This window comes from Miniopterus schreibersii, assembly GCF_964146895.1.
Source record: "Miniopterus schreibersii genome assembly, chromosome: 8".
Classification (NCBI taxonomy): Eukaryota; Metazoa; Chordata; class Mammalia; order Chiroptera; family Miniopteridae; genus Miniopterus; species Miniopterus schreibersii.
The window spans coordinates 10,379,122-10,405,404 of record NC_138109.1 but is presented as its reverse complement, the minus strand read 5'-3'; the positions used below and the strand labels follow the sequence as shown (position 1 = coordinate 10,405,404).

Below are 26,283 nucleotides of genomic sequence, written 5' to 3'. Positions count from 1 at the left end.
GCTGTAATGCAGCTCTTTGTAACAAAGGTATTACGGTATTCTGACAGTGCTGTCTTGCTATATGATGTACTTTTACATATATCTATCCCAGTTAACAGTGAATTTGTTTAATGGTCTTGACCTTTTTCTAGGATACTTAGGTATATTACAACTATCTGAATATACAAAAATTAATTAAAAAACAATTTACGTATTTTTCAAAATATTAAGGAAATAACGTTGTAGGTTTAATACCAGCACTATTCTTTTTTATAGTGTCTATTCACAGGAACAATATTTAAAAAAACAGACAAATGTTATTACTAAGTACTGATAAAATTTTCAAAGATAACTGGGCTGATGTTGGGGGAATTCTTTAAACGTAAGATCTTGGTTAAAACCCTCTCTTGCTGGAAATGAAAGTGGATGGGAGTCAAGTTGTATTCAGCAATGGAATTCCTGCATTGAGACATAAACAACTGGAAGAATGTACCAGAATCTTTAAGAATAGAATCCTAGCTAATTAACATCAAGAGAGATCCAGAGACATAATGGTTTATCCTGAAGCACTGCTTTGACAAAACCATAAAGATTTCAAGACATATCCTATCTTCTTACAATTTTATCAAAGTCTGTTTTCTTTTTTCAATTATCTTCTTTCATTTGATGTTTTCACATTAGCTTTATTGTCTTTAGTATCCTAGTGGCAGGCTGCCAATTTTCAGGATAAGGGGAAGTGCATTATAACTAAGGATCAAACTAGACTTGCAAATAATCTCCCAAACCTGCTGGGCTATCCAGGTCTCCACTTTCACAAAATGTAATTCTGCTTTCTCTACATTCTTTACCCTACTTACAGTGATCAACTTCTGCTGAAAACATCTGCTAGGAGAAAATGCTTTCCTCTTACTGCTCATGGGTTCTCAAGAGAAAGGGAATTAAACAGAGTATTTTAAATATTTACCACAGAATGATTTTTAGTAGGTCCTCTGCTATTTTTTTAGGCCTTAGAGCAAACCACTAATTCTTTTCACGGCTAGACTTAAACTTGCAGAAAAAAACCACCCCATAAAATCTGCATTATGGCTATTTTATATGAGCAATAAGTAATTTGGACAGTCATGTTTTAAAGTTGTTGCTGTGCTTTAAATGTAACACTCACCTTAGTGATTTTCAGGAATTTCGAGGGGTCCAGTACCCGACTGTTCTTGGCCCCTTGTACAGTGTTCCACCCACCTTCATCCACTCTCTGGACGCCTGCCAGGAAAACAGAGTGAGCCCGTCTCTCATCTGTCTTAAGTCAGTTTGACAGTGAAAGAGTGAGCAATAGTGTCAACTCAGCAGCTCCAATCAAAACCAAAGAAAAAAACAAAAGAAATGGTTAAGGCATTGTTGACAGTCTCTTTAACAGCCACAACATGAAAGTATTAAGCAGAAGCACTCTGCTTATATTGGATCTCCCATAAAACATCAATGGCCTTGAAATCAACTGATACAAATGAATAGAGATAAGGGAGGGCCAAAGCTAGTTTTTACAGATTAATGATTATGTTGATAAAGTTAATGATTAGAACACTTTGGGAGAAGTCAGATGGAAATTCTTTATTTCAAAGTTTATTTCATTTAATGGTGTCAAATGATAGCATGAGTCAATCATCCCCCAAAACCTGCTTCTCCAACCGTTCAGCTTCTCAGGCAGAAAGCCATGACTCCTCTCTCTCACACTTTGTATCCATCTATTAGCAGATCTTGTCAGTTTAACCATTACAATATATTCAGCATCTAGCACCTTCTAACCACTACCAACACTACCAATTTGGTGTAACCCAGAAACATTTCCTCAATTAGTACAAAAATCTCTTTAATGGAGTCCCTGCTTTGTCATCTGTTTTCATCATGGCAGTCAGTGTGACCCTTGTAAAGCACAACCCAGGTCCTATGGCACTTCTCTGCTCAAAACACTTCTGTTCTCTCTCCATTTCACTCAGAGAAAAAGATTCCTTATAAGTGGCCCCCAAGCTCTAAATAAGCTGGCCCTCTACCTCTCAGACCCCGTCTTCTGCACTCTACCTCCTATACCATTTGATCCAGCTACACTGGCAGCCTTGCTGTTCCTTGACAAGGCTGTTTCAGGGACTTTGTGCTTCCTCTATTCTCCTTTGCCTAGAACCCCTGTTCCTCACATATGTACACATGACTTAACTTCCTCACTTGCTCAAACAATGCCAACTTTCATAAGCTCCCCAATTTCCCTATTTAAAATTGCAACCTCACCCAGCCAGTATGGCCCAGTGGCTGAGCATTAACCCATGCACCAGGACGCCACCAGTCACCAGTTTGATTCCCGGTTTAGGGCACAGGCCTGGGTTGCGGGCTCGATCACCAGTGGGGGTCGTGAAGGAGGCAGCAGATGGGTGCTGATGCTTCTCTTTCATCAATGTTTCTATTTCCCTCTCTCTTTCTCTCTCTACAAAAATCAATGAAACATTTTTTAAAAATTGTAACTTCTACCCACAAAGCCTTGCACTCCCCACTACCTCTCTGCTTAATTTGCTTCTACAGAACAAATTTATCTGACAAATATTTGTACTTAAGTATTTGTTTATTGTCTTTTCCCCCCAGAAAGATGTAAACTGCATGAGGGAACTGACTTTCCTCTCTCGTTAAGTGGAAGGCACTCAGTATTTGTTGAACGGATGAATGAAAGACCGCCAAACTACCTACTCAAAAACATCTCTCATCCTCACACTTCTTGATTTTCTCTGTGCTTATTTTACGGCTCATGAGCAGACTTGCTCTTTCCTTGTTTCTACGACACTTACAGCCCAGTACACACTCCTTCCTCTACTTGCTCTTTATCTGTCACTTTTCCAAGAATTCTTTCCTTCCTTTAGTCAACTATGGATACATCCTCCATGGATTAGGCTTTCCTCTTTCCCCTCTCAATCTATCTGGATAATAAATTAAAGCCATTACCTGAAAGGGATTGTGCTAGGTACTAGGGTAGGAAGGTAGGCGTGGTGTCCCATGAAACTTAAAAGGACCCTTCCCTGCATGAATCTCTCATAACTTCACTATGAGATCTACTGTGTCTGTGATAAATATCAGCTAGTGATTATTGAGTATTTACTAGTGCTGGTTGTTACACTTACCATGTTACATATACTATCTCACTTCATCCTCACACAAATTCCTCAGATCCATTTTACAGATTAAGTGACTTGTGCACGGTCATACAGCTAGGGTGTCAGAGAGCTGAAATTCAAACCTAGACAGTTTGGCTCTGGAGCCTATGCTCTCAACCACTATACTATCTGATCCAGTCACTGGCCGGCTCACTTAACTGCACAGTGGACGAACGAGCATTCCCAATTGGATGCCCTATTGTCATCTCAAAACAAGCAGGCTTTGAAGAAATATCATTTCCCTCTGAAAAAGGTTTCCTCTTCCAACGTTGCTAAACTTAGTCTATGGACTTTCTATTTTCCCTTTTATTTCATCTTTCATTTATTTTCCTGTTTCTTCCTTTTTACTCCGATTGCTGCTAAGTCTCTCAACTCCTTCCACATAGGATTTCAGCAACAGCAAGATTTCTGAGTTCAGAGACCCCCAATTCATCATGTGAAAAGCAACAGATTGATTTTATTTACATGCCTCCAACAGGACATTACTCCTTTGCTAAAAAACTTACAATGACTTCTTTTTTTTTTTTTTTTAAATATATCTTTATTGATTTCAGAGAGAGGAAGAGAGAGAGATAGAAACATCAATGATGAGAGAGTCATTGATCGGCTGCAGCCTGCAACATGGGCATGTGCCCCGACCGGGAATCGAACCCTGGTCGCCTGGATCCTAGGTCAACGCTTAACCGCTGAGCCACACCCGGCCGGGCACAATGACTTCTTAATGTCTACCAAATCAACTCAATTCTTAATCTAGCTACACACTTCCAGACAAACATTTTCTCACTTGTTCTGAACAAAGTTTTTCCCAATCAGGTTTTATTCCTCTTTACAATATGTTTATTTTAATTTCGTAACTAAAATTCTTCCTTCCCTTCCAAATATCTACCATCCATCAAGAGCCAGTTCAAGTGTCCCTTCCTCAAATAAAGATGTCTCCCAGTTTTCTCTCTCTGTTCTCTGAATTTTAATAACTTTAATGGAGAATACATCTCATAATTGGTAATATCTTCCATTTGCTTGACAAATGTTCCCTTTATTAGTTTTGCCTTCCCAGATAAAACTATAAGTTTCTACAGGGAAGGAACAGTATCTTCCACATCTTTTTATATCCCTCATCAATACTGAGTATATAGAAGATGTTCAATACGGTGTTGATTATTGACTCTGAAATAGTCCAAGAAACCATGTTTAGTTTTTGCATTTGCTGCTTTTACTCAATAACCCGTCTCCAGGTGAAACTTCACTTTATCAATTGCCACTCTGTTCTCTGGGTTATATTCTGATTTCATTTAACATCTAAATATGGAATTCTTAACACCTGTCCCTCAAGCTCCTACGTGCTCTAGTGCCGGGGACCTCACCCTCACCTGGTCTTCTCTTCTCTTTGGTCATGAGCTGCTGGACCTTCCTTTGCTCCTCTTGTTCTTCTATTTTAGCCTCTTTGTGAATCTGCTCAATAGTTTTAGGTCCTTGATCTGCTCTTCGAGATACCCAATTACACTATAAAGGGAGAAAAAAAGGTTATCAGCCAGGTAACTAAAAAGAAAAATTAAAAAATTTAGAATCTACTTTATACTTTTCACTGCTGGAAAAGTGCAATATACTTACAAAACCTGTTACTTCGGCAGTTTTCCACCTGTCTTGCAGATGGCACTATGTGCAGTTCAGGGATTAGAGCTAAAGGGTTACAGTCTCTCGCTCACCCTGTAGTTCTACTGTACACTGAGCACTTCGGCAGCCAGCGGGCAAAAAGACAGAGTGGAAGCCTGGCCAAGAGAGTTTCATTCTTTTCAACTTTTCGTGTGTGTGAGGAGAGAAGAGGAATTGAGAAAGATCAAGGTTCTTTGGCCCTGCCTTAGCCTGGGGCGCTGCGACTCGGTTCACGACAGCTCCGCGGGTGTTCCGAATCGAGGCTGAGAGCAGTTTTCTCTCATATCACAGTTCTGGCAGCCTACACAAAGTGCCACTTCATCCTGTCCTCTGCCTATCCTCTCTATGAAGGACAAAACATGCTGCTGCCTAATACGTACACTTCTCTTTCCTTCCCTGCCCAGCTACAGTCCCAATATTCGATGTAAGTACAAGTGGTTGAAGGATTAGGTGGAGGAGTTTTTATATTTACATTCTTCTATCAGCCAGAGGCAAGGATGGCAAATAGGTTTAAATTAGCATTCAAATTCTCATCAGTTGGCAGTGGTTTTGCTAAGAAGGATTCTGAGATCACATTTGGGCTTGGCAAGATAAAGAACCATCCCAATGCTACTTGGTCTGGTTGCAGGGCAGGGCAGGGGTGGGAGCTGTATTCACTTTCTCTAGTTTAGGGGCAGCTGCAGTATATTCCCTGCAGGAGTTAAAACAAGAAGAGACAAAAGAGGTGGTAGTGGTAAAAACTGGCTCAGGCATGAGAAATGAAGACAATGAAAGCAGCACAACAGGAGGGTATACAGGAAAAACAGCAGAGGAGAAAACATCATTTATGAGCTCAGCACTTTACATAATTCCCTCACTGGATTTTTAAAACACATCTGCAAGGTAGGCAACACCTCATTTTAGAGACTAAAAATATAAGGCTCAGGGAAGTTAAATGTATTCATTTTAAAGATGAGGCTTCCTGATTATTTAGCATCCTAAGACTAAATTTAAGTGACCACAGTTTGAATTTAGAACGGCTGACTTTAAAACTGCAATGTGGTCTGATAATCAAAGAGCAGAAACACATAACAGGCAGGTGTATGTGCCTCCTGTCCTTTCACACAGCTCTCCACGAAGCTTTGTCAGTTCAATTTTTGAGTCTTAGAGCAAAGGAATTACATTTTTCCACACGTACACACTAGGACGTCCTCTCCAACCCAATTCCTTAAAAGAGAGTGGAGTGGTGGGCTTACTATTTTTCTACTTACCAGCCTTAGGTCTATCACATCCTGAAGCATGAATCGGATCCTAGATGAGGTTTTTCTTTCTTTCACAATTTTCTCCATCTGATTAAAATACTGGTCCATACGTGGCTACAAGAGACAAAATCGTTAGTATTCTTAGCTGAGGAATTCAAATGTAATTTTACCATGTAGAATTTTTAAATGGCCTAGGAATACAACTTATAGTCAAAAGGTAATGTGGTCGAATTTTTAATTGAACATATGACACCCAAAATAAAAGCTACGTATTTCAGTCTGCTGGCCGTGGTCAAATGACTGATTACAGGCTGACAGAATATAAATGGAAATGTGATACTGCAGCTCCCTGGAACCTGCCTTCAGAGAGCAGTGGCTATGTCCTTTGCTCCTTTCCAACCTTTTCTGCTGAGAACATTAAGGACAAGGGCTACACCTTAGGAATAACAGAATGTAAGCTGGAGAGACTTGGTTTTCTGATCATACCTGAGCCACCAGACCAGCCTCAGACTTCTTATTTTGAAATTTACTTGAACGAATCAGAAATAAACCTCAATCTTATATAAACCACTAATATTTGGGGTTTCCTGTCACAGCCAAACATAATCCTAGCTGATTCAGATGTTATGAAACATTTCTGACATTTCTTTGAAGCATTTCTAATTTCCCAACCCCTTATTTGTAGAGCACCATGTTGTTTGACTTACCAGTATTTTTAATGATTTCTTAAATCATGGTTAGGTAGCTGTGCCATTAATTAGAGCATAAACTTAAGAAAGCTACTGGGTTTTCTTTGTTTCTGTATCACCCTCAGTCCGGACCCATAGTAGCTTTTCTCCCTTTATTTCTGCTAATAATTTGCTTATATGACAAAGTGGCCTGTGAAATGGTCCATGCAGAAAAAAGACAAGGCTCAAATAATCTGAACAACTCATCAGTTGGCTTTTATGTACTTTGGGAGCTCTTCACTTCTGACTTTAAGGGAAATGAGGTAAGGGCACGGTGGGCCCAAATACTGACAGTGAGAAGGGCAAGAAAGCAAAACAGCCTCGGTGGCTGGGGCCTGATGGAACACTTCTGTTGACCATCTTAGTTCTTTTGAACTGATGGAGTCCCTGCTGGAGGTTTCAGAGATTTTGGATTTTTACCTTTGCTTTCTCAAAATCCAGGTCTTTGCCAATGGTGGTGAGCAGGCGACAGAGGCACTCTAGGGATTCTTCATCATGGTTCTTCAGCAGCTTCACCACACAGTCATGCATGATGGCTTCCGTCAGCATCTTGAGTTTAAAGAGTTCTCCAATGAACTTGATGTTACCAATGGATCTCCGCCGGGCTTTGTCCTTAGCTTCCTCCAGTTCATCATGAAGCCTCGTCCTCTCTTCTGGCTGTTGTATAAGGAATAGAATCTTGATGATGAAAACTGTACTGCACAATAGACGCTAAGAACATACACTGAGACTCATGGTGCTTACCCTCTCTGGGCGTCAGGGATGCCCTCTGAGGATCTGACTGCAACTAAAGACCCACTCCTCAGAAAAATGAACTATACCCAAAAGTTTGCATTCATTTCAGGAGATTTCTGGTACTCAGTGACTTCTCTTAAGATGGTTCGGTGTCCCTGTCTTAGAAGGTTGAGTAGCTCTAACATGCAGCATTAAAAGAAATAAAGTATTCCTCTAGACATCAATATCGTATCTGCTTATGAAAAAAAGGCCAAAGGCACCAAGAGCAGGAAGACGTAGCCGGCTTCACGAAATCTCTACTTGCTAACACACCCTGCACAAGCACTTTCTTTCTGAGAAAACACTTACAGCACTGGCAGCCTCGAGTTCTCTCTGCTTCTTCTCAAAGACATCGTCATCAGCCTTATCCTTCTCAAACTCCTTCTGGCAGCGGTTCAACAGCAGCTTCCGGAAATTCACTGTGTTCCCGGGCTTGTCTGCCATGGGGACTTTCAGCTGCATCCAGACAGGAAAATGCAAAAGCGGCAAGATTACTTAAATACGTTCAATGATTTTCTCAAAATATCAATTTTATTTATTGGCAAAATAATGCTGACTGAACCACAGGTAAGCATTCTACAAGAGGTATACAATTCAGCTTCAGGCATTTCGTGTTTCAATGGTAAGATGTCTTAAATTTTATGCAGAAAAGATGCACAATCCTCTCATATAAATGTACATTTTCTGTGGCTGGTTGTGCCTCTAGCTGACTTTGAAATCCATGTAAGATTATTACAACTATGAGCCCGCACTTATCTAGACATTTTTAACTCTATAGGGTTGTTACTTTTGTTTTTCTTAATACCATTCTAGGTACTTTGGTTTAAAGCAGGAATGGGGAACATACAGCCCACAGGCCATATATGGCCCGTGAGATCATTTGGTCTGGCCCTGCCAAGGCAACTGCAGGTGGGACTAGAAATTCAATAAATCTAGGAAGTTTTTTCATAGCTAATTTTTAAGTTGATAATTTTGTATGGCCTGTGAATGATGTTATAAATATCCAAGTGGCCCTTGGCAGAAATAAGGTTCCCCATCCCTAGTTTAAAGGAACAAATAGAAATGACATGAATTTCAAAGCCATAGGAAAACTGCTATAGGTGAGATCCTTATCTAGAAAAAGGCAGAAGGGGGGACAGATGTGACGATTTAAAAAAAAAAATTGATTTCAGAGAGAGGAAGGGAGAGAGAGAGAGAGAGAGAAAGAGAAACATCAATGTGAGAGAGAAACACAGATCGGTTGCCTCCCGCACATACCCTAACCGGGAATCGAACCTGCCACCTTTTGGTGTACGGGAGGAAACTCCAACCAATTGAGCCACCCGGCCAGGGCACATTTGACAATTTTTGAGATATCTTTTCCTCGGGGGAATGTCAAGATACTGCAATGCCAGTACTTACTTTGACTACCAATACACTATGTTTTTTATTTCAATAAACTAAAATATTCTATTTTACAGATGAAATCCCCTTGAGCACCATTTTGAACAGCTATTGTGTAACATAGCAAAATGGTTTTCTAGAATCACAAAGTGGTTCTCAAAGTTCTGAAATGTAGCCCAGCCAGGCCTGGCTCTAGTTGAGCATCGACGTAGGATCCAGGAGATCATGGTTCAATTCCCGGTCAGTGCACATGCCCAGGTTGCCAGTCCAGGGCCCGCAGGAGGCAGCCGATCAACGACGACTCTCTCATCATTGATGTTTCTGTCTCTCTCTCCCTCTCCCTTCCTCTCTCTGAAATCAATAAAGATATATTTTAAAAAAGAAAAGAAATGCAGGGCATTTGCCCTGGGTTTAGTAAAAAACAGGATGCACTGTATTTATACTCACAAAAGAGTTAACGTTATCGATCTGAATGGACTTAGCTGCTGATGACGGCTGAATGGCTAGAGAAACTTCCTGAGAAAAGAGACTATGATGCTACAGTAGATCTGTGTTAGAACTGATGGTACACTCTCCAACATATTCCCTATGACATATGAAAGACCATTTAACAAATCCAGTCTAATCAACCAAAGGATCAAGTGTTTCATTACATTTTATTTTCAGAAAACATTAACTTAGGAAGAGGGGAAGATCATCAGATACCTTTTGGACAACCACAGAAAAGCTAACATGTTCTTATCTCTAAATCAGGCCATACACGTGGGAGCGACTATAGATCACTTCATAGTCAGGCCTGCTCTATGATCACACAAGAAGGCAGGCATCTGATCAGCCTTGCACAAGAGAACCAAGAGAACCAAGAGGCATATCCATGAGCAAGGTGCTGTATAATTGAGAACCAACATGATGTCAGGTTCCAGAACAAACTAAAAAGGTTCTAAAAATCAGCAGTTATATCCAATGTACTACTTTATTTTATTTTTTATTATTGCTTTTAGAGAAAGTAGGAGGGAGGGGGAGAAACATTGATGTGAGAAACATCGATCGGTTGCCTCCTGTACACACCCTGACTTGGGATAAAACCCAAAACCTGGGTATGTGCCCTGACAACCTTTTCAGTGTACAGAATGATGCTCCAACCAACCGAGCCACCTAGCCAGGGCTCCAATGTGCTATGTTAAACAAACATAAGTAAATCAGTAAAACAGTTCTATCCAGTTTCTTGACATAATTCACCAGCAGGACATAATTGTAATGTAAAAATCACCCGGGCTGCAACCTATGGGCTCTAAAGAGATGCTTCCTGCATTACAGATTTGCTGTGTAAATGGGAAGGATGTGGGCGACAACGTGAAAACCCAGGTCACTGTCTTACGGTGAGAGGGACCAAAATTAACACCAGTCAGAGAGGCTAAAGAAATGAAACTTGTGACAGTTTGGTTTATAGAAACAAGTAGAAATGACATAAGACGGGAGAATTTCTCTTAACAGAAGGTATAAAAAGACATGGCTTTCTACACCTTTTATGTAGGGAAGGGCATGTTGAAAGGGTTGGGTTAGGGATCAAAAGATTTGCTTACCTGCTTTTAAACAAAAGCAATTCTTTTAACCCACATCTGTTTTGTCATCCAAAACAAGAAAGGCACAATACCTATGTCTAACCTAGAGTGCAGCTATATGTATGCACCCAATGAAATAGGTTTGGTGAAAGCACTTTATAAGTCACAGATAAGAAAGTTGTAACGGGTACTCAGAACACTGAAACTGAAAGAGCACTGGAATCTTGAGTCATAAAATCAGGGTTTGAATCCCAACTCTGTGACTAATCAGCTATGTAAATTTGAGCAAGGGCGACCTCCTTGAGCCTCAATCCCTTCATCTGCAAAAGGAGACATCCCAACAATTGTAGACTGAGGGACATTATAAAGTAGCTGCTGAAACAGGAGCTCTGGAGATGTCATAATCCCAGCTCTGTCACGTGACTCTGACCAAGTTACTCAGCTTCATCAAACCTGTTTCTTTCTTTCTAAAAATGAGGATAACATCTATCTCTTAGGACAGTTGGAAGGCTTAAATGAGATGGTCTAAGTAAAGCAAGTAACAGTGGCTGGAACATTGAACCCAATAAACGAATATAGTTATATTTAAACACTTGGAGCTGTATTTGACAAATGTTTATGATTAAAAATTAAGAGTAACCCATATTGTAATACTATAGATATCAAAGAAAGTATATAACAAAGCTCACAGCGCAGTTAGGGAGAGAACCACAAAAGGCAAGAGAAATGAGTATCTGCTATCCCCAAATGATGGTCACGGGACATTTTACCTGTATTGGACCTAAGAACATGTAACTGTGCATAAGCTTCTTAGGTATATTCATATGGAAGCATCAAAACTGAACAACTGGCAGAATGTGCACATATCTACATATGTACATATATCTCAAAAAGAATGCCTAGCTAATGACCCCCTAAAGATTTGTTTTGGAACATAAACTTAATGTCCTCTGGGATGGTTAACAGGGAAATATGGAGTAGGCTAGTGAGAACATATCTTCTGAGAATAGTGACACATAATAATTTTGTTATTATAAATTCAAGAGGATGATGACAGTAAGTTAGCATGTGTTGTCTACATTCTAATGGGGTTCCAAGATGGGGATTTTAATTTAAATTATGATTAATAATAGCACAGCAATTTAATGCTACCAATAATCCAACTCAAATTTTATTTACGTATATAGATTTAGGCACAGGACATTTTCTCTTGTCCAATTTCCATTTGCCACTAAATTCAGATGTCCTTCTCCTAAGAGAAGTACTGAATTCTGGTTAAATGCCTTAGTTTGTGAGGGTTTCACAGGTCTCTTCAGTCATTCCTAGAAGCAGTACACTTGAGGCCTGGTTTACTCTCTCTTATGTGCTGAAGCCTATGTGCCAGAGGTTTCAGTTAGGGCTTGGTAGAAGCAGGGAGCTGTGTAGATGTATAAATGTGTCTGTGTGCATAGTAACTATAGTTATTTACAGAGCAACTTACTATTGCATCAATTTCCTCTGTAAATCTAAAGAATTCCTTTATTAAAAGCTTACCCTTTAAGAAGTCATGGAAAACTGACACAACAGAACTATATTCTCAGGCCCTCACCTAGATAATCACTGCAAAGTGCCGAAAGAGGTATTAAATGGAGGTGGTGTGTGGTCCACATGAATGACGTGGAGGCAGGAAAAAGGTTTAAAAACTGCTCTTGACAATGAGAACAAGCATTGTTCTTAAATTGATGACTCCTAAATCTTAAAATCTCAACAATCTAAGCTAGGGTTTCGGAACTTAGACACTACTGACATTCTGGGTTGGATAATTCACTGTCGTGCACTATAGGATTTTTAGAAGCATCCTGGGCCTTTACCCACTAAGATGCCAGTAGCCATAACCAAAAATGTCTTGACATTGCCCAATGTCCCTTGGAGAATGAAATCACCCCTGGTTGAGAACCACTGGCCTAGGCATTGTTTAAGCTAAGGTTCTAGTATTTAATATTCAAAACCTCTATAAATATTAAATCCCTATTTAGGTAATTTTGTAAATTTCAGAGAAAGTTGTGAAATAGGGATAACAGAATGGCTAAGAAGATTAAATGAGTTACATGTAATCATTTTAGCACATGTATCTCAAAGAATATTGCTAAAATTACACTACTCCTTACTCTTACTACCACTACTCATGACCACAGTATACGACTGTAACAAGATTCCATTATTTCAAATGACCAACACTGATAATCCATGAGAAGTGGCACAGATCTAAAAATTTTTACAATGCCCTAGATGGTTTTGCTTAGTGGTTAGACCTTTGGCCCTTGGACTGAAGGGTTGTCCTGGGTTCGATTCCAGTCCCGGGCTCAATCCCCTGCCCTGGCTGGCACAGAGCAGGAGGCAACAAATTGATGTGTCTCTTTCACATCAATGTCTCTCTCCCCCACTATCTCTGAAAAGCAATGGAAAAAATATCCTTGGGCGAGGATTGAAAAATAATAAAATTAAAATTAAAATTTTTACAACTATGAATCAAGCCAAAGACCTGTGGGAGTCTCAGTAGAACATAATGATAATGACATGAAGTTACTGAAATTACTTAATGAATACAATGGGTAGAAAAAGAGTACCTCCTCCACTTAATAGCCTAATTTTTTATTCTACTATCTTGAGTTTCTCTCAGTCCACTGGTAGGGATCATTTCTCAAACTAATAATGATCTTTAAAAAACAAAACAAAAACCCCAAAACAGTGCCTGTGGTCTTGAAGGTCTGAAAAATGCTGTAGAGTAGATCCCTCTTGTTTGATTTCACAAGAAACATTAGCATAGTAAAGAGAAGCTTGAAAAAAAGAAATCTGCTTAAGCTGGCATTAGTGAAACATATATTAACATTTCCATTTTGGTCAACACTAGCCCATGGACTTGCCACCGTGGGAAAACAATTAACTGGCTAAGCTCCATTTCCTTCCTTACAGAGCCCCAAATCATATAGCACAACTCATGTCCTCATCGCCCAACTGGTAAACCTAAGATTTTGCCATTATTTGTTTTAAATCTTTCACTTTTGAAGAAACTAAACATTAGAGTAAAACTCAAGAGCCCACAACACTTTCACTCTATTTCCTGCTTTTTTTCTTTTCTTTCTCCACCCCCCCTCTTTTAATAGTTATAAAGGTTCAAGAGTAAAACTCAAGAGCCCACAACATTTTTTCATTCTATTTCCTGCTTTTCTTTTCTTTTTCTTTCTTCTTTCTCTCTCTTTCCCTCCCTCCCTCCCTCCCTCCCTCCCTCCCTCCCTCCCTCCCTCCCTCCCTCCCTCCCTCCCAATAAAGGTTCAACTCAATGAATTATGACTAACTCACATGACCACCACCAGGTGTAGCACCAGGTCAAGAAACAACACTGATAGGCCTCCCAGCTGCCAAACTGAATCCCATTATCCTGTAGGTTTCTAAGAACTAGTTTCTTGCTTTCCTTTGTTTTACCACTTAAATATGCACCCCAAACACGACAGTTTCATTTTTGAACTTAAACAAATCACATAGTACATATTTTCTTGCTAAAGCTTATTCTTGTGCGATTCATCCACGTATATGTAGTTGTAGTTTGGGTTCATTGTCTCTAATTCTCTAATACTGATGGACACTGTTTCAAACTTTTATCCATTATGAAAAATACTATGAACATTTTTGTATTTACTTTTTGGCACTTAAGAAATGTATGTTTATTGATTGGGTATATACTTAAGGATGGAAAGGCTGGTTATAGCAGAAAATTATGGCCAGCTTTTCAGTAGATAATGCTGAACTCTTTTCAAAGTGGCTGTTATAATTTATATTCCCACTAGCAGTGTTTGAGAGCTCTTGTTGCCAAACATATTTACCAATACCTGGTAAATTTAGAAATCTGGTGTTACTGTTGACCATTTGGACAACTTCTTTGGTGAGGTATTATTTATGACTTTTGTCTACTTAAAAAGACTTATTTCTTAACAATTTCTATTAGTTTTTTTTAAAAAAAATCTGATATAAGCTGTTTATTGGGTTTTTGTGTTGCAATTATCTTTTCCTAATATGCAGCCTGCATTTTTACTCTTAATGACATCCTTTGATGAAATTATGCTAATTTTAATGTAGTCTAACTTACTATTTCCTTTTGCATATAGTGATTTTTGTGTCCTCATTAAGAAGCCTGCAGACAAGTTTTTAATACCTTTACCCCTCTGGCTATCTTTTGTTGTAAGTAGCTTTATATGACTGGTCTAAAAGCTTTCCTTCATTTTCACTTTTAAAAAAACCGATGTGTGGGGTTTGTAGAAAATCTTTTGAGACTCAGTAGCTTTAACAACATCTCAGCAGTTTTGAAAAATGTCTCCTCAACTATAGTTTCCCCCCATCGATCCTCTCTTCTCCTGGGGCTCCAATAAAAGCAAAGCTTGATCTCACTAAATCCTCCCCATCTCTTACCCTCCCCCTCTTGTATTTTTCATCTTTTGGTCTCCCAACACTTCATTCTGAGAGGGAGGGGGAGGGGGAGAGAAGGAGGAGGGGGAGGGGGGAAAGGAAGGAGAGAGAGAGGGGGGAGGAGGAGAGGGAGAGGGGGGAGAGGGCCAGGGAGAGGGAAAAAGAGAAACATATATAGAGAGACACACAGAGAGAGAGAGAGACATCAATGTGAGAGAGAAACATCAATTGGCTGCTGACTGGAAATCGAACCTTCAACCTTTTGGTGCACGGGACGATGCTCCAACCAATTAAGCCACCCATGGCCAGGGCTTTATGTGATTTTATAAATATAAAGAACACTGTGGAAGCATATATTCACATTTGCCTGGGAGGGAAGGGAGGCTTACCTGAGTTAGAAACTTTTTACATAAACAATCTCATTTATTTTAGTTTTTTCATTATATGAATTAATCTTATTTTATGGATTAAAAACGAGGCTTAAAAAAGGTATGTAACAATTCTAAGGTTATAAAGTTAGCAAGAGGCAGAGTAGAAATTTAACTTTAAATTTTAAAGTTAAAATTTTAAACCTAGACCCGAGACTCCAAAACGAGTGTGTAAGCATTTAGCGGCGCCTGCTGCCGCACACGGAACCTGCGGGCTGCGAGGGTGTTCCCGTTCTCCACCCTTGAAACCCCCCCGCCCCCCGCAACCCAAACTCTGCCTGCTTCATAAAAGCCTGTCACCCTCCCACCCACAGTGATGTCTTTTTCCTCCAACCTGATTTTTCAGTTTAAACCAGCAATTTTCACCCCGTGCGCCGCTGGAGTTTTTAAAACATGCAGTACCTGACTATTTGGTCAGGGGCACTGATCTCTTTTTCTTTAGACTGTCAAATAAAAAATGACAACAGCCAGCACAGCAATAGCTGTTTGGTGTGAATGAGTCAAAACCCCACCTATTTTTCTACCTGACTGGCAAAAACTAGAATATATTTTATTGGTGTGCCGCAGAATTGTAGTAATTAGTTTATGTGCCGTGAGATGGAAAAGGGTGAAAATAGCTGGTCTAAATCATCCTTTTAGGCATTAACATACTTCAATATCCTGGAATACCTCATAAGTGATCCCCCCCCCCCAATATGGATTTTGAGTTTCTTAAAGATGTAACTTTTTAAAGTACCAACAGACTTATCTACCTTGGACACAGGTACTCAAAAATACTGGTAGAAGAACAGAATTTTGCACTTTTACAGCAAGGCATGATGACAATGAGTTGTGATAATTAAGAAAAAACTCAGATGTTAAAGGTACAAACATTTCTGACACAAATACCTTGGTAACAGAGAAAACACAGACGGTACATGGCCGTTTATGACTGCAGAATTGAGGATAATGAACACTAACCAGAAGCTCTTTGGTCTCCCATTTTGTCTTGCCCTAGATTTGACAGGCTGTGAAGATTAAATGGCTGTGAACAATGTAAAGAGAAAGAAATCTAATAGTTTCCGAGAGATGAAATGATCAGTTTTGAACCATTTATGACTACAACTATCCTATCATTTTCACTGACACTAGAATTAGAACCAACATGTCTTTCAAGTTTGAATTTAAATAAATGTGAATGAAAGCATTTGCTTTATAAGATGACGCCCCAGGAAAAACTGCTTGCCCATAACAAGAATTTCACATTACTAATTTAAACCACTTTCAATCTTCCTCATATTGGATGGGACCATATGTCTATTTCAGTCTAGTCTCCAAAACTCCTCGAGGGGAGTATACATTTTATTAAAGATTCTTTTTATACAACAGGACACTATATTAATAAGTGCTAAAAATATATTCTCCCCTGTACGTTACCCCAATAACACTTCTGGGAGGAATGTGCAGTGAGGGGAGAATATACCTCTTGAAGATTTCTGGTTCTATTCCTTCCTCTCTTCTTACCGTTACTAGGCACCGACACATGTTTGCGTAGGCCACAGAGAAACTGGGTTCATCAATAGCCTTCTCGAAGACCAGGTCAATGACTCCTTTCAGCCGCTCCTCTGTGTCAACAGTGAGTCCTGACACCTGCTTCATCAGCTGGTTGAACATCTGTGGTGTCAATTTATTTAAGATACTTCGAACTTTTCTAAAAAGTTCCTAGAAGGGTCAAACACAAAAAAGAGCATTATAGTAACTATAACAATATGATGCTTTCTGAAAGAATTATAATTTGCTTATAATATACAAATTTAACTTCCCAAATTATTGATAAGGATTGTGCATGCATCATAAAACTAATTAAATTCATCTATTTTAATAAACAGTAAAAAAATTATAGCACGACATTTTCATTACTGATGAGAATTCTAGGAACTAGAATCCCACAGCTAGGACTTTATGCAAAAGTAACAAAAACTTATGTTCACATAAATCCTCTCTGTGAATGTTTATAGCTATTTTTTTCATAACTGCCAAAAGCTGGAAACTCTATCCTGTAAATAATGGAATACTACTCATTAATCAGGAAAAACTAGACCAATCACACATGTAGCATTATGAATAAATCCTAAACGCATATGCTAAGTGAAAGAAGCTGTATTCAAAATGAACCCATTTATATGGCAGTCTGGAAAAAGCAACACTGTAAGGACAAACAGATCAGTGATTGACGGGGGGCACGAGGGGAGAGGACAAATACAAAGAGGTACAAGGGACGTTAGGACGGTGATGCAAATGTTCTGTATCGATTTTATTGGTAGTTACATGACTATGGATATTGATCAACATTTACAGAACTATACACAAAAGTGTACATTTTACTAAATGTAAATTATGCTCCAGTAAAAATATTAAGTTGCAAAAATTCATGAAAACATGCTATGGTAACTGAAAAGGCCTATAAAAATGTTTTGTTTGATCCCTTTAAAAATGTGTATTTGCATACAAGGATTTTTAGATATGTGCCAATATGTTAACACTTTTCTCTAGATAGGAGACAGCAAATAAATCAATTTAAATTAAAAAAAATTATATTGTCAAGTTTTCTAGCAATGAGTCAGTATTCCTTTTTTCTAAATAAAAAAAATTTCAGTTTACTAGGGATAGTGGAGTCACCGCACCTCTCTAATTTTGCCTGTGTCAACTGAGATGGTACTGGTTAGGTCTAAAACTGAACTGTATTTCATATGAAGAATAGAAACAACTGCCTTCAAATGTCCTCAAATATTTCAGGAGGTAACATAGGTTTAGAAAAACAGGGCAATAAAAAGGTAAATTACTGATGTAACAGACGATGTATTTGCAAGTTCAGAGAGTAGAGCTTTAAATCCTCATCGCAAGAAAAACATTTTTAATTATGTTTAATGACGAATGTTAACCAGAACTGTGGTGATCATTCTGCAATATATGCAAATGTCAAATCATGACATTGTACACCTGAAACTAGTACGTTATATGTCAATTATACTCCATTTAAAAAATCTCCAGCATCAAACAACAAATAATTTCCTGAAAATCATTTAGTCAATATAAATACCTACAACAAATTCTGTATCAGAAACAAATAAAGCCTAAGGCACAGTGACTGCCTCCCAGACCACTGGAATTTAGGTGGAGACAGGCAGTTCCAGCGCAGTGACAGAGCAGGCACGAGGGGGACAGGAGCGGAGAGGGAGGGGTTTAGGTACAGGAGGGGTCAGAGGCGACGGGCTAGTCAGAGGTATCTTTAGAAGAAAATGAGAATTAGGCCAGAGTATGGACAAAAAAAGCTAACAAGTAAAAAAAAGGGGGAGAAGACATTTTAGGGAGGGAAAACATTTTAGGAAGAACTGTCACTGAGAGTTTGCTATTTTGGTAATGGAGAACAGGGAAAGATCAGAGGACTAGTATGCACTAGCTGTGAGAGAAAGTGAGGCCTTAAATGACAGGTTAAAAGCTAGGGTGGAGAAATAAAAATCAGTGCTTCAGAAGATGACTGAAGCAGAAGAAAGACGAAAGAGGGGACCCCAGCAATGGAACCAGCACAGCAGTGTATGCAGTAGGGGTCTAGACGTGGCGTGAGGCGATGATGTCCTAGAACTGCTGCAAGGAGATGACATCTTGTGACACAGTAAGAGTAAGGTCGTTGGTATCATTCATGAAGTTGTTACAACATTGTGGTAAGGATGAAAGAGTGAAAAAGTTTCCTGAAAGTGGAGGCAATAATAAAACCACTGTTTTGACAAAAATGGAAGACAGGATAACCAAGAGCAGGAGCATCAGTTCCACCTAGGGTACAGCTATGCAGGGAAGAAAAATTCCGCAAAAGACGGGAGGGGAGCAAAGACGCCCCTTACTTAGAAGAAATGTGTCGAAAAAATAAGGTTGCATTGGCCCTGAAAGAGAAGTCTATTTATTCTCCACTGAATTTGTTTTATCTATTCACTAAAGAAAACTAATTAATGATACCTTAAGTCACTATAGCTATTCTAATGTTTCTGAAATTAAAAAATAATCAATAATGGGGACAACTCTGGTAACAGAGTAAAGGAAGGCAGGTTACAAGTCACGACAAATGAACCACAACACTGTGGGTAACTTAATCTCTTGAAGCTTCATTTTTCCTCATTTGAAAAAAAAAAAGACAATATCTATTTCCTCCTAATGAAGTAAGGCACTAACACAAGTGCCTTATATACTAAAAAAAAAGACACCTTCAATAATAAAGATCCAGCAAGACTTTGACCTACCTTCTGTAAGCCAATTAGGCCCCTATCACTAAGCATTATGCAGGGGGACTGGAGGGAGGGATGTAGAAGGTATTTAAAAAAAAACACAATGAGAAGAAATGGAGGGAAGATTAGGTACCTGATGTCAGTGAATCTGGAAAGGATGTATGTACTACTTAGGGACAAATCTCTGGGGCAATCACCAGAAAGAGGAACAAAGGTGAGCAGCCAAATAGGTGTAACAGCACGCTTCTGTAATGAATCAGTTCATCTTAGTCCTGACTCTCTCAACAACTTTGTTATTAGTTTACTTGTTTAACAAGTATTTGCTAAGCATCTACTATGTATGAGGTTCTCTGCTGGTGCTGCATCAAAATCAAGATTTATAAGGCACGTCTCTGATCCCAGGATCACCATCATACTGAGTACCTAGCTGGGCTCCAGGAACTATGCCAAGTGCTTTATATTACTTCACTTAATCTTCACAATGGCCCTATAAGGTAGAGCGATTTTACAGATGAGATTAAGACTTGCCTAACAGAACTTGCCTCTGTCTCCAGAACTGGAGGTTTTGACTGCTTTACTAAACTGTTGATGAGAGAAAAGATATGTAAGGAATCAGAGACTGAAAAGTCGTTATGTGATGCCTGGCTCTGGTACAGGTATGAAGTTCAAGGAGAGACTCTAGTTTTGGTACCTAGAAGCAAAAACATTCAAAGGAGATGGTAGAGGTAAACTCAGGGATAGGAACTGGCATTGCACATACAGTAAAAGATGGATCAGGCTGTACATTATTTGACACATAAAAAATTTCATGTGGATTAAAGGAATTCTTCAATTTACCCTAAGGAGTTCTGGGGGCAGGATATGCACACAAAAAATACAAAGAATCAATTTTATTCCAAAAGACTCTAAAACAAGATGAGTTTCTTAATTTTAACTTATTAGGCATGACGGTTTGACAAGGAGACATAAAGCAATATATTAACCAGACAGACCAGTACAGGGTAAACACCGAGACTCTAAAAACACATTTTTAATAAAAACAAATATGGATCTAAGCCTGAATGATAGAATTCTATGATTTATGAACCCTTGAGACATAGTGTCTGTTTTGAAAAGCACACACAAAGCAATTTCAAGAGAAAACAGGCTGTGTGGTATCTAAGATGGCTTTTAGAATAATGCTTACCTTATAATAGGAAAAAAATACAAAAAACCTGAAACTAAAATCTCTAAATATATTAATAGGGCAATAACACAAGCTAAAACAGTATCATTAAAATTCCAAAACAGTGGTGAGCTGGGCTCCTCTCACCTGGGTTTTAATGCTTTCGGGGTCCTCGGTGTGGCTGTCCCGCTTCTGGCTGGGCTTCCAGGCGTTCTCCGCCTTCTTCAGGTGCACATCCTCCTTCACAGGGACCGTTATGATCTTCCTGGGTTCTCGCCTCTGGCCAGGCTGAGATCTCCGTGGCCCAGCGTTCAACAGCTAGGACAAGGATATTCCTTATTATACCTGCGCAGGGTGCTTACAACTCTGTCTCTGCCGTGCTGCTCTAGTCAGCCTGAGGATCCCATCAAACACTCTCGATGCCAAGGCGAGCATTAGGCACTCAATTTACATGTGGTCTTCTGGGGGGGGCACGGGGGAGGCTTAGAACACGATCAATGTAATGCTCTCCACCACTACAACCTCAGACCCTCACGTCCAAAATGAAATAAAGTGATGGAAAATTATATCCGATAAAGCTAGTGTTCCTCACAAAAAAAAGACCACCCTTCACTGAAGCTCTCTTTTTCACTGGTTGTGACTCTGAACTGCTCACTTTGAATACAAAAATTCACATGCAGCAATAATCAGTTACAAATCTGCTTCAAAAACTGGGTTTCTAAACTTCTAGTGTGAAATGCAAATACAACCTCATCATGAAATTCTCTATAGCACAGACACCCAACTTCAGTGCAGATCTTAATGAATCCCTCTAAATTTGCTGGGCCAGAAATACTAAGTTTTTCTTATATCATTAATGAGATCAAACTAAACTGTTCCCCGAAAAAAATGTCTTTCTCTTTCTGTGACTTCTTTGTTCCTCTCGAGTCCCAGTATACTCATTCTGCTAAAACCAACATGAGCTGGCACGTCACACTGGTCATCAAATTTAAGAATTGTCACTGTGAGATAATGAGGTAGGTTAAAAGTTGCATTCTGTGTATGAAAATAGTCACAACAGTTGCTACACCAAATACTTGGAAATAATTTTGCAAGATTCAATATTTGGGTTGGTAGTAAGTTCTGCTCCTCCCAGATCTGTTGTATAATGAGAGCCTTTACGTTTTCTGATACGGCATTCTCTAAATGCTGAGTAAATATTGCCATTAGATTTCAAGAGGGAAGGAAAAAAGCTTCACACAACACATGAAGACCAGAATCATATCTCACTTAATACCCCAATACTGCCCTTTTGAATTCATATAAAACTTCAGGAAAGGAGCAGAAACTTAAATGTCATGCTTTCTATAAAAAGAAAGGTTCTAAGAGAGGTATGGTCTGAGACCTAAGCTGAGAAGCTTAAAAGCGTTTACACATCACCATTCTCAGAACTCTCTTATATTTCACCATCTGTCCTAATTAGAAATGGCAGTATCAAGAATGTATCAGGATCAGAAGCTAGAATTTCTAGGCAATACACACCAATTTGTCAAATATACCCAGCCAAGAACTCAGTACTGATGATATGATCTCAGACTATTTGGTAAACATTAAAAAACTAAGGTCAGATAAACCCACAGGCAACAGGCATGGTATAACTGAGAGAGAACTAACGGATCAACAGACTGGAAAAGTACCAACAGGAAACAGTTGCTAAACCAGACAGCACTACAATAAGAACAATTATTTATAACAGAAACTTTGATATGATAGCTCAGACAAAACAACTCTGTTAAAAAAATGCAGTAAGCCAAGTATTGTATGGTTTTTATAATTCAGGTTACATTCTAGTATTAATTCACTAGGGTTAATCTCTTTTCCAATGCTTGGATAAGGTCCAAATACACCATTACATCACAAGACATTTAACTTAATCCAGGTTTTGAAAAGATAATAAATATAAGTTAGTCCAGGATAAAAAAGTTGAAAGTATAACCCATGTACAAATGCCCAAGACAAACTTTAAAATTCTACTTGTATCTCTGGATGTAATTAAGATACTGTTCACAAAAATTTATCCAAGTATATTAAGTTCTTCAACAGACTTACTATACTTATAAATGCTTAACATGCTTAATTAATTAATCTCTAATGTTCTCATGGTTACACTCGGGGAATGAATTCACTGTCCGAACATCAATGCCTGGAAGGACTGTGCTGCAGCAGAGGAAAGGGGCAGGTTAGAAGACTAAAGAACTGCAGACTCTTGAGTCCAATTCTGCTACTTATGAGTTAAGTTACTGTGAGCAAGTCTCTTAACTTTTTGAACTTAAGCTTTCTCATATATTAAATGCTTGTCCTACCTAAAAATCATGGCATGTAAAAGAACCTTAAAAACTAGGTAAGGAATCATTATCAATACCAAAGAACAAAAGGGACTTTAAAATAAGTGATATGTAGATTGCTTTAATTACCTTTAAACATTTTGTGTCCTTTTTGTGTGTGAAAAATTTAATATAAGTTGTCAAATTTGTAGTATCCCTCAAAAGTTGCACCACATATAATGAACGGCTTATTTATGAGACGCAAACAAAACTTAGGATCCAGTACTAAGAGTTATAAAGTATACAAAAAGAAATAAAGCCTGGTCTCCTTGACTGAAGGACAGACAATCTTGATTTAGGGCTAGAAAAGGAACTTTAAGGTATAATGTGCTCCGGGTCCACAAATGTCAGAACTAAAACGAAGAGTCAGAAGTTGGGGTTGATTAGCTAGCGAGCCACAATTTTCTTCAGGTGAGTGGGAAGTTTAAATTTTTTACCCACTTTCACATATTTTTCTTAAATATGTTAAATAGGAAATTATACCCATCTCTGTTTTATAATTTAATATATACAGCTCCTATCTCATTCATAACCTCAAACCCCTCTGCCTACCTAGATAACCAAAGGAAATAAGACCACTATCTATCCTAGCAATTTTTAAAGACAGATAACCAAGTATTCCTTTAAGAGGATGAAAGCATGATATGAGCTCAGGAAAACTCTGCCCCTCAAACTTTTGTAATAGCTCAGCTAATCTCAAAGTTTGCGAAATGAGTATGAATGGTAAGCTCCTAGTTTAGGTCCCTAGAACCCTGCTCAATACATTTCTTTTGGGATACTCTGTGATGTCTGCTAACAGATGACTATTAACATACCACAACTGCCAAGTAATTTGACTTTGAAAAAGCTACAGAGATGATACTACCTGGGTGCTTTCAACTGATATGCAGTTTACTGTCCATCAAAAAACCTTTATGTTTTAAAATTATATGCAACTGCATATGACATATTAAAACAATCGTTATGCAATAAAAATATTTTGTAATAAGTCTGTTGCAGGAAAGTTTATATTAGTAGTTACAAGTGTTTAAACCATACTATGAAGCATACCTAGCAGATACTAAGATTTTGGAGTGGTAATTATTTATACTCCAATTTGGAAGCTGGCAAAAATGACTCGAGGTATGGAACCATAAACTATGAAGAGTAGGGCTGCTGCTTTTTTTCCTAACAGCATTACTGATTGTTCCTTTATATGTTAGATATAACATCCTATGCAATTCCCATCTGTACCTACACCAATATATAGAAGTAAGCGGGACAAATTAAATGTTGAATATTTGTTAGCTATGGGATATGTGGAAAAATAATGACTTGCATTAAAGCAATAGATCACAATTTCACTTTAAAATTAGCTTATGTCATATCACAGAGCTATTTACAGAAAGTGAATTCAACAATTAAGCTGACCTTCTTGGGGACACTACAAATTCTTGATGATGGCTCACTTCCAGTCAGATCATTCTGCACGCACCAAATAACTCATTTATCTGATATATGTGGGCACACAGATTAGTGCACAAACATACACTGTGATAGGTACTTTTAAAAATTTGTTTTGTAATTTTAATATTTTAAAAGCGATACAGCTTATCCTCAATTCACAACATTTCCCTTTTGTTACACCCAGTTAGCAGACAACAGCAACCTGGTCTTGAGGAGTGACAGTGCGCACGGAAGAGGCGGCGCAGCAAGTCACGCCTGTCGGGAGCAACATGAACCAGCCGGGCCACAGGAGAGCCGGTGCTGCTAACCAGAGAGTAAGCAAAATGACACAAACATTCTTTCAAATGTTTGGCGAAACAGTGATAGAAATCAAAACTAAAACAAAAACAAATACTGACATAATAGAAATTTAACACCAAAAAGGGAAATAATGCTGGAAAAGAAATTATAAAATAGTTTCTAAAAAGCTGCTTTCTAAGACTTTCTGGTGAGGCAATTCAAATTCTATAAAAATTTTATCTTAGCATTTAGAGAAAATAAAGGTTAAATTTCAAACCTGTGTGAGAACACATTATATACACAGAGGTCTTTAAGATGGTGGTGCCAAATAAATAATATGCTTTAAATTAAGCAGATTTTCTGTACATTTTACAAAGCCTCCAACACAGTGTATGCTTTTAAATATTTTCAATTGGGCTGCTGGCAAACATTCAAATAATTCAAAGACCTACAAAGTGACATTTGTTTTCAGATGGTGTAGTCTTATTTCCAAGCAGGTTTCAAAAGTTGCCATTACAGAAATAAAAAGGTGATGGGGAAATAAAAAAAGTGTCACCTTACATAAAATATTTTTACAAACATAAAACAGTCTTAAAACAGGGTGATCTGCAAATGTACATCAAACCCTAAGTTCCTCCAGAACTTCAAGTGCTCTCAAGCCATTCCAACTTGGGGAAAAAGGGGCATTCACATCATTGGCAACTTTCCCCCATGCTTTCTGCAAGTCTACAAAGCACAGAGTAGGCCGAGCCTGCCAAACCCTGCACAGGGCAGTGCCCCAGCATAACTCCATTGGTGATGCCACTTCCACCGCTGAAGAGCCTGCCACTAGGGGGTGTAACGGCAATCTGCAGTTTACTAACACTGCACTCTTTCGTATGTGTCATTTTTTCATATTTTCACTTCATAAGCTATAGTAAGTGATAAAAGCAAAACATAAAATATTATAACACCATAGACTATTGTTAAATAAAAAAGGATTCAGCGCACCCCTAGAGGCAGGCTCTTCAGGGGTGGGTGCAACATCGCCAGTGGAGTGCAAGTTGGGGCTTTGCTCTGTTCCAGAATTGGCAATCCATGCCTGCTCTGCACTTTGCAAATCTGTAGAAGCAAGGACACAGAGATGACCATTAGCTGAAAGTCATCAGAGATCTCTAGTACATCAGGACACCTCAAAACAAAATAGGAATCATACTCAAGGTTGGCTCTATTTTTTAACCCATTTGCAGGTCATTTCAACTGGAAAAATGAAATAATAATTAATAGTTTAAAATATGTATATACATATATATATAAAGGCCAAATTAATGTAGACCAGCTCGTTTCAGTAAAAATGACTCAAGTGTATTCTTTATTTACTTTAATATTAGTTTGGAAAGGATAGTCTTCATTCACCTCTTCTAC

The 26,283-nt window shown here is 38.6% G+C and overlaps 1 protein-coding gene across 31 annotated transcripts in view; it reads right to left on the bottom strand.

Moving 5' to 3' along the window:
* EIF4G3 (eukaryotic translation initiation factor 4 gamma 3) overlaps nucleotides 1–26,283 on the bottom strand; it is a 234,008-nt gene that overhangs the window by 31,098 nt on the left and 176,627 nt on the right. For 19 of the 31 annotated variants that reach the window (XM_081145844.1, XM_081145846.1, XM_081145839.1 and 16 more), the window contains 7 exons: nucleotides 20,939–21,109; nucleotides 16,874–17,071; nucleotides 7,867–8,013; nucleotides 7,204–7,440; nucleotides 6,065–6,169; nucleotides 4,532–4,664; nucleotides 1,142–1,236 (listed from right to left, as the gene is read on the bottom strand). In XM_081145844.1, coding sequence (XP_081001970.1) covers nucleotides 1,142–1,236; nucleotides 4,532–4,664; nucleotides 6,065–6,169; nucleotides 7,204–7,440; nucleotides 7,867–8,013; nucleotides 16,874–17,071; nucleotides 20,939–21,109 — 1,086 coding nt within the window. Of the gene's footprint in view, nucleotides 1–1,141; nucleotides 1,237–4,531; nucleotides 4,665–6,064; nucleotides 6,170–7,203; nucleotides 7,441–7,866; nucleotides 8,014–16,873; nucleotides 17,072–20,938; nucleotides 21,110–25,869; nucleotides 25,981–26,283 lie in introns of all 31 variants that reach the window. The other 12 variants (XM_081145840.1, XM_081145837.1, XM_081145836.1 and 9 more) reach the window with 1 other exon arrangement.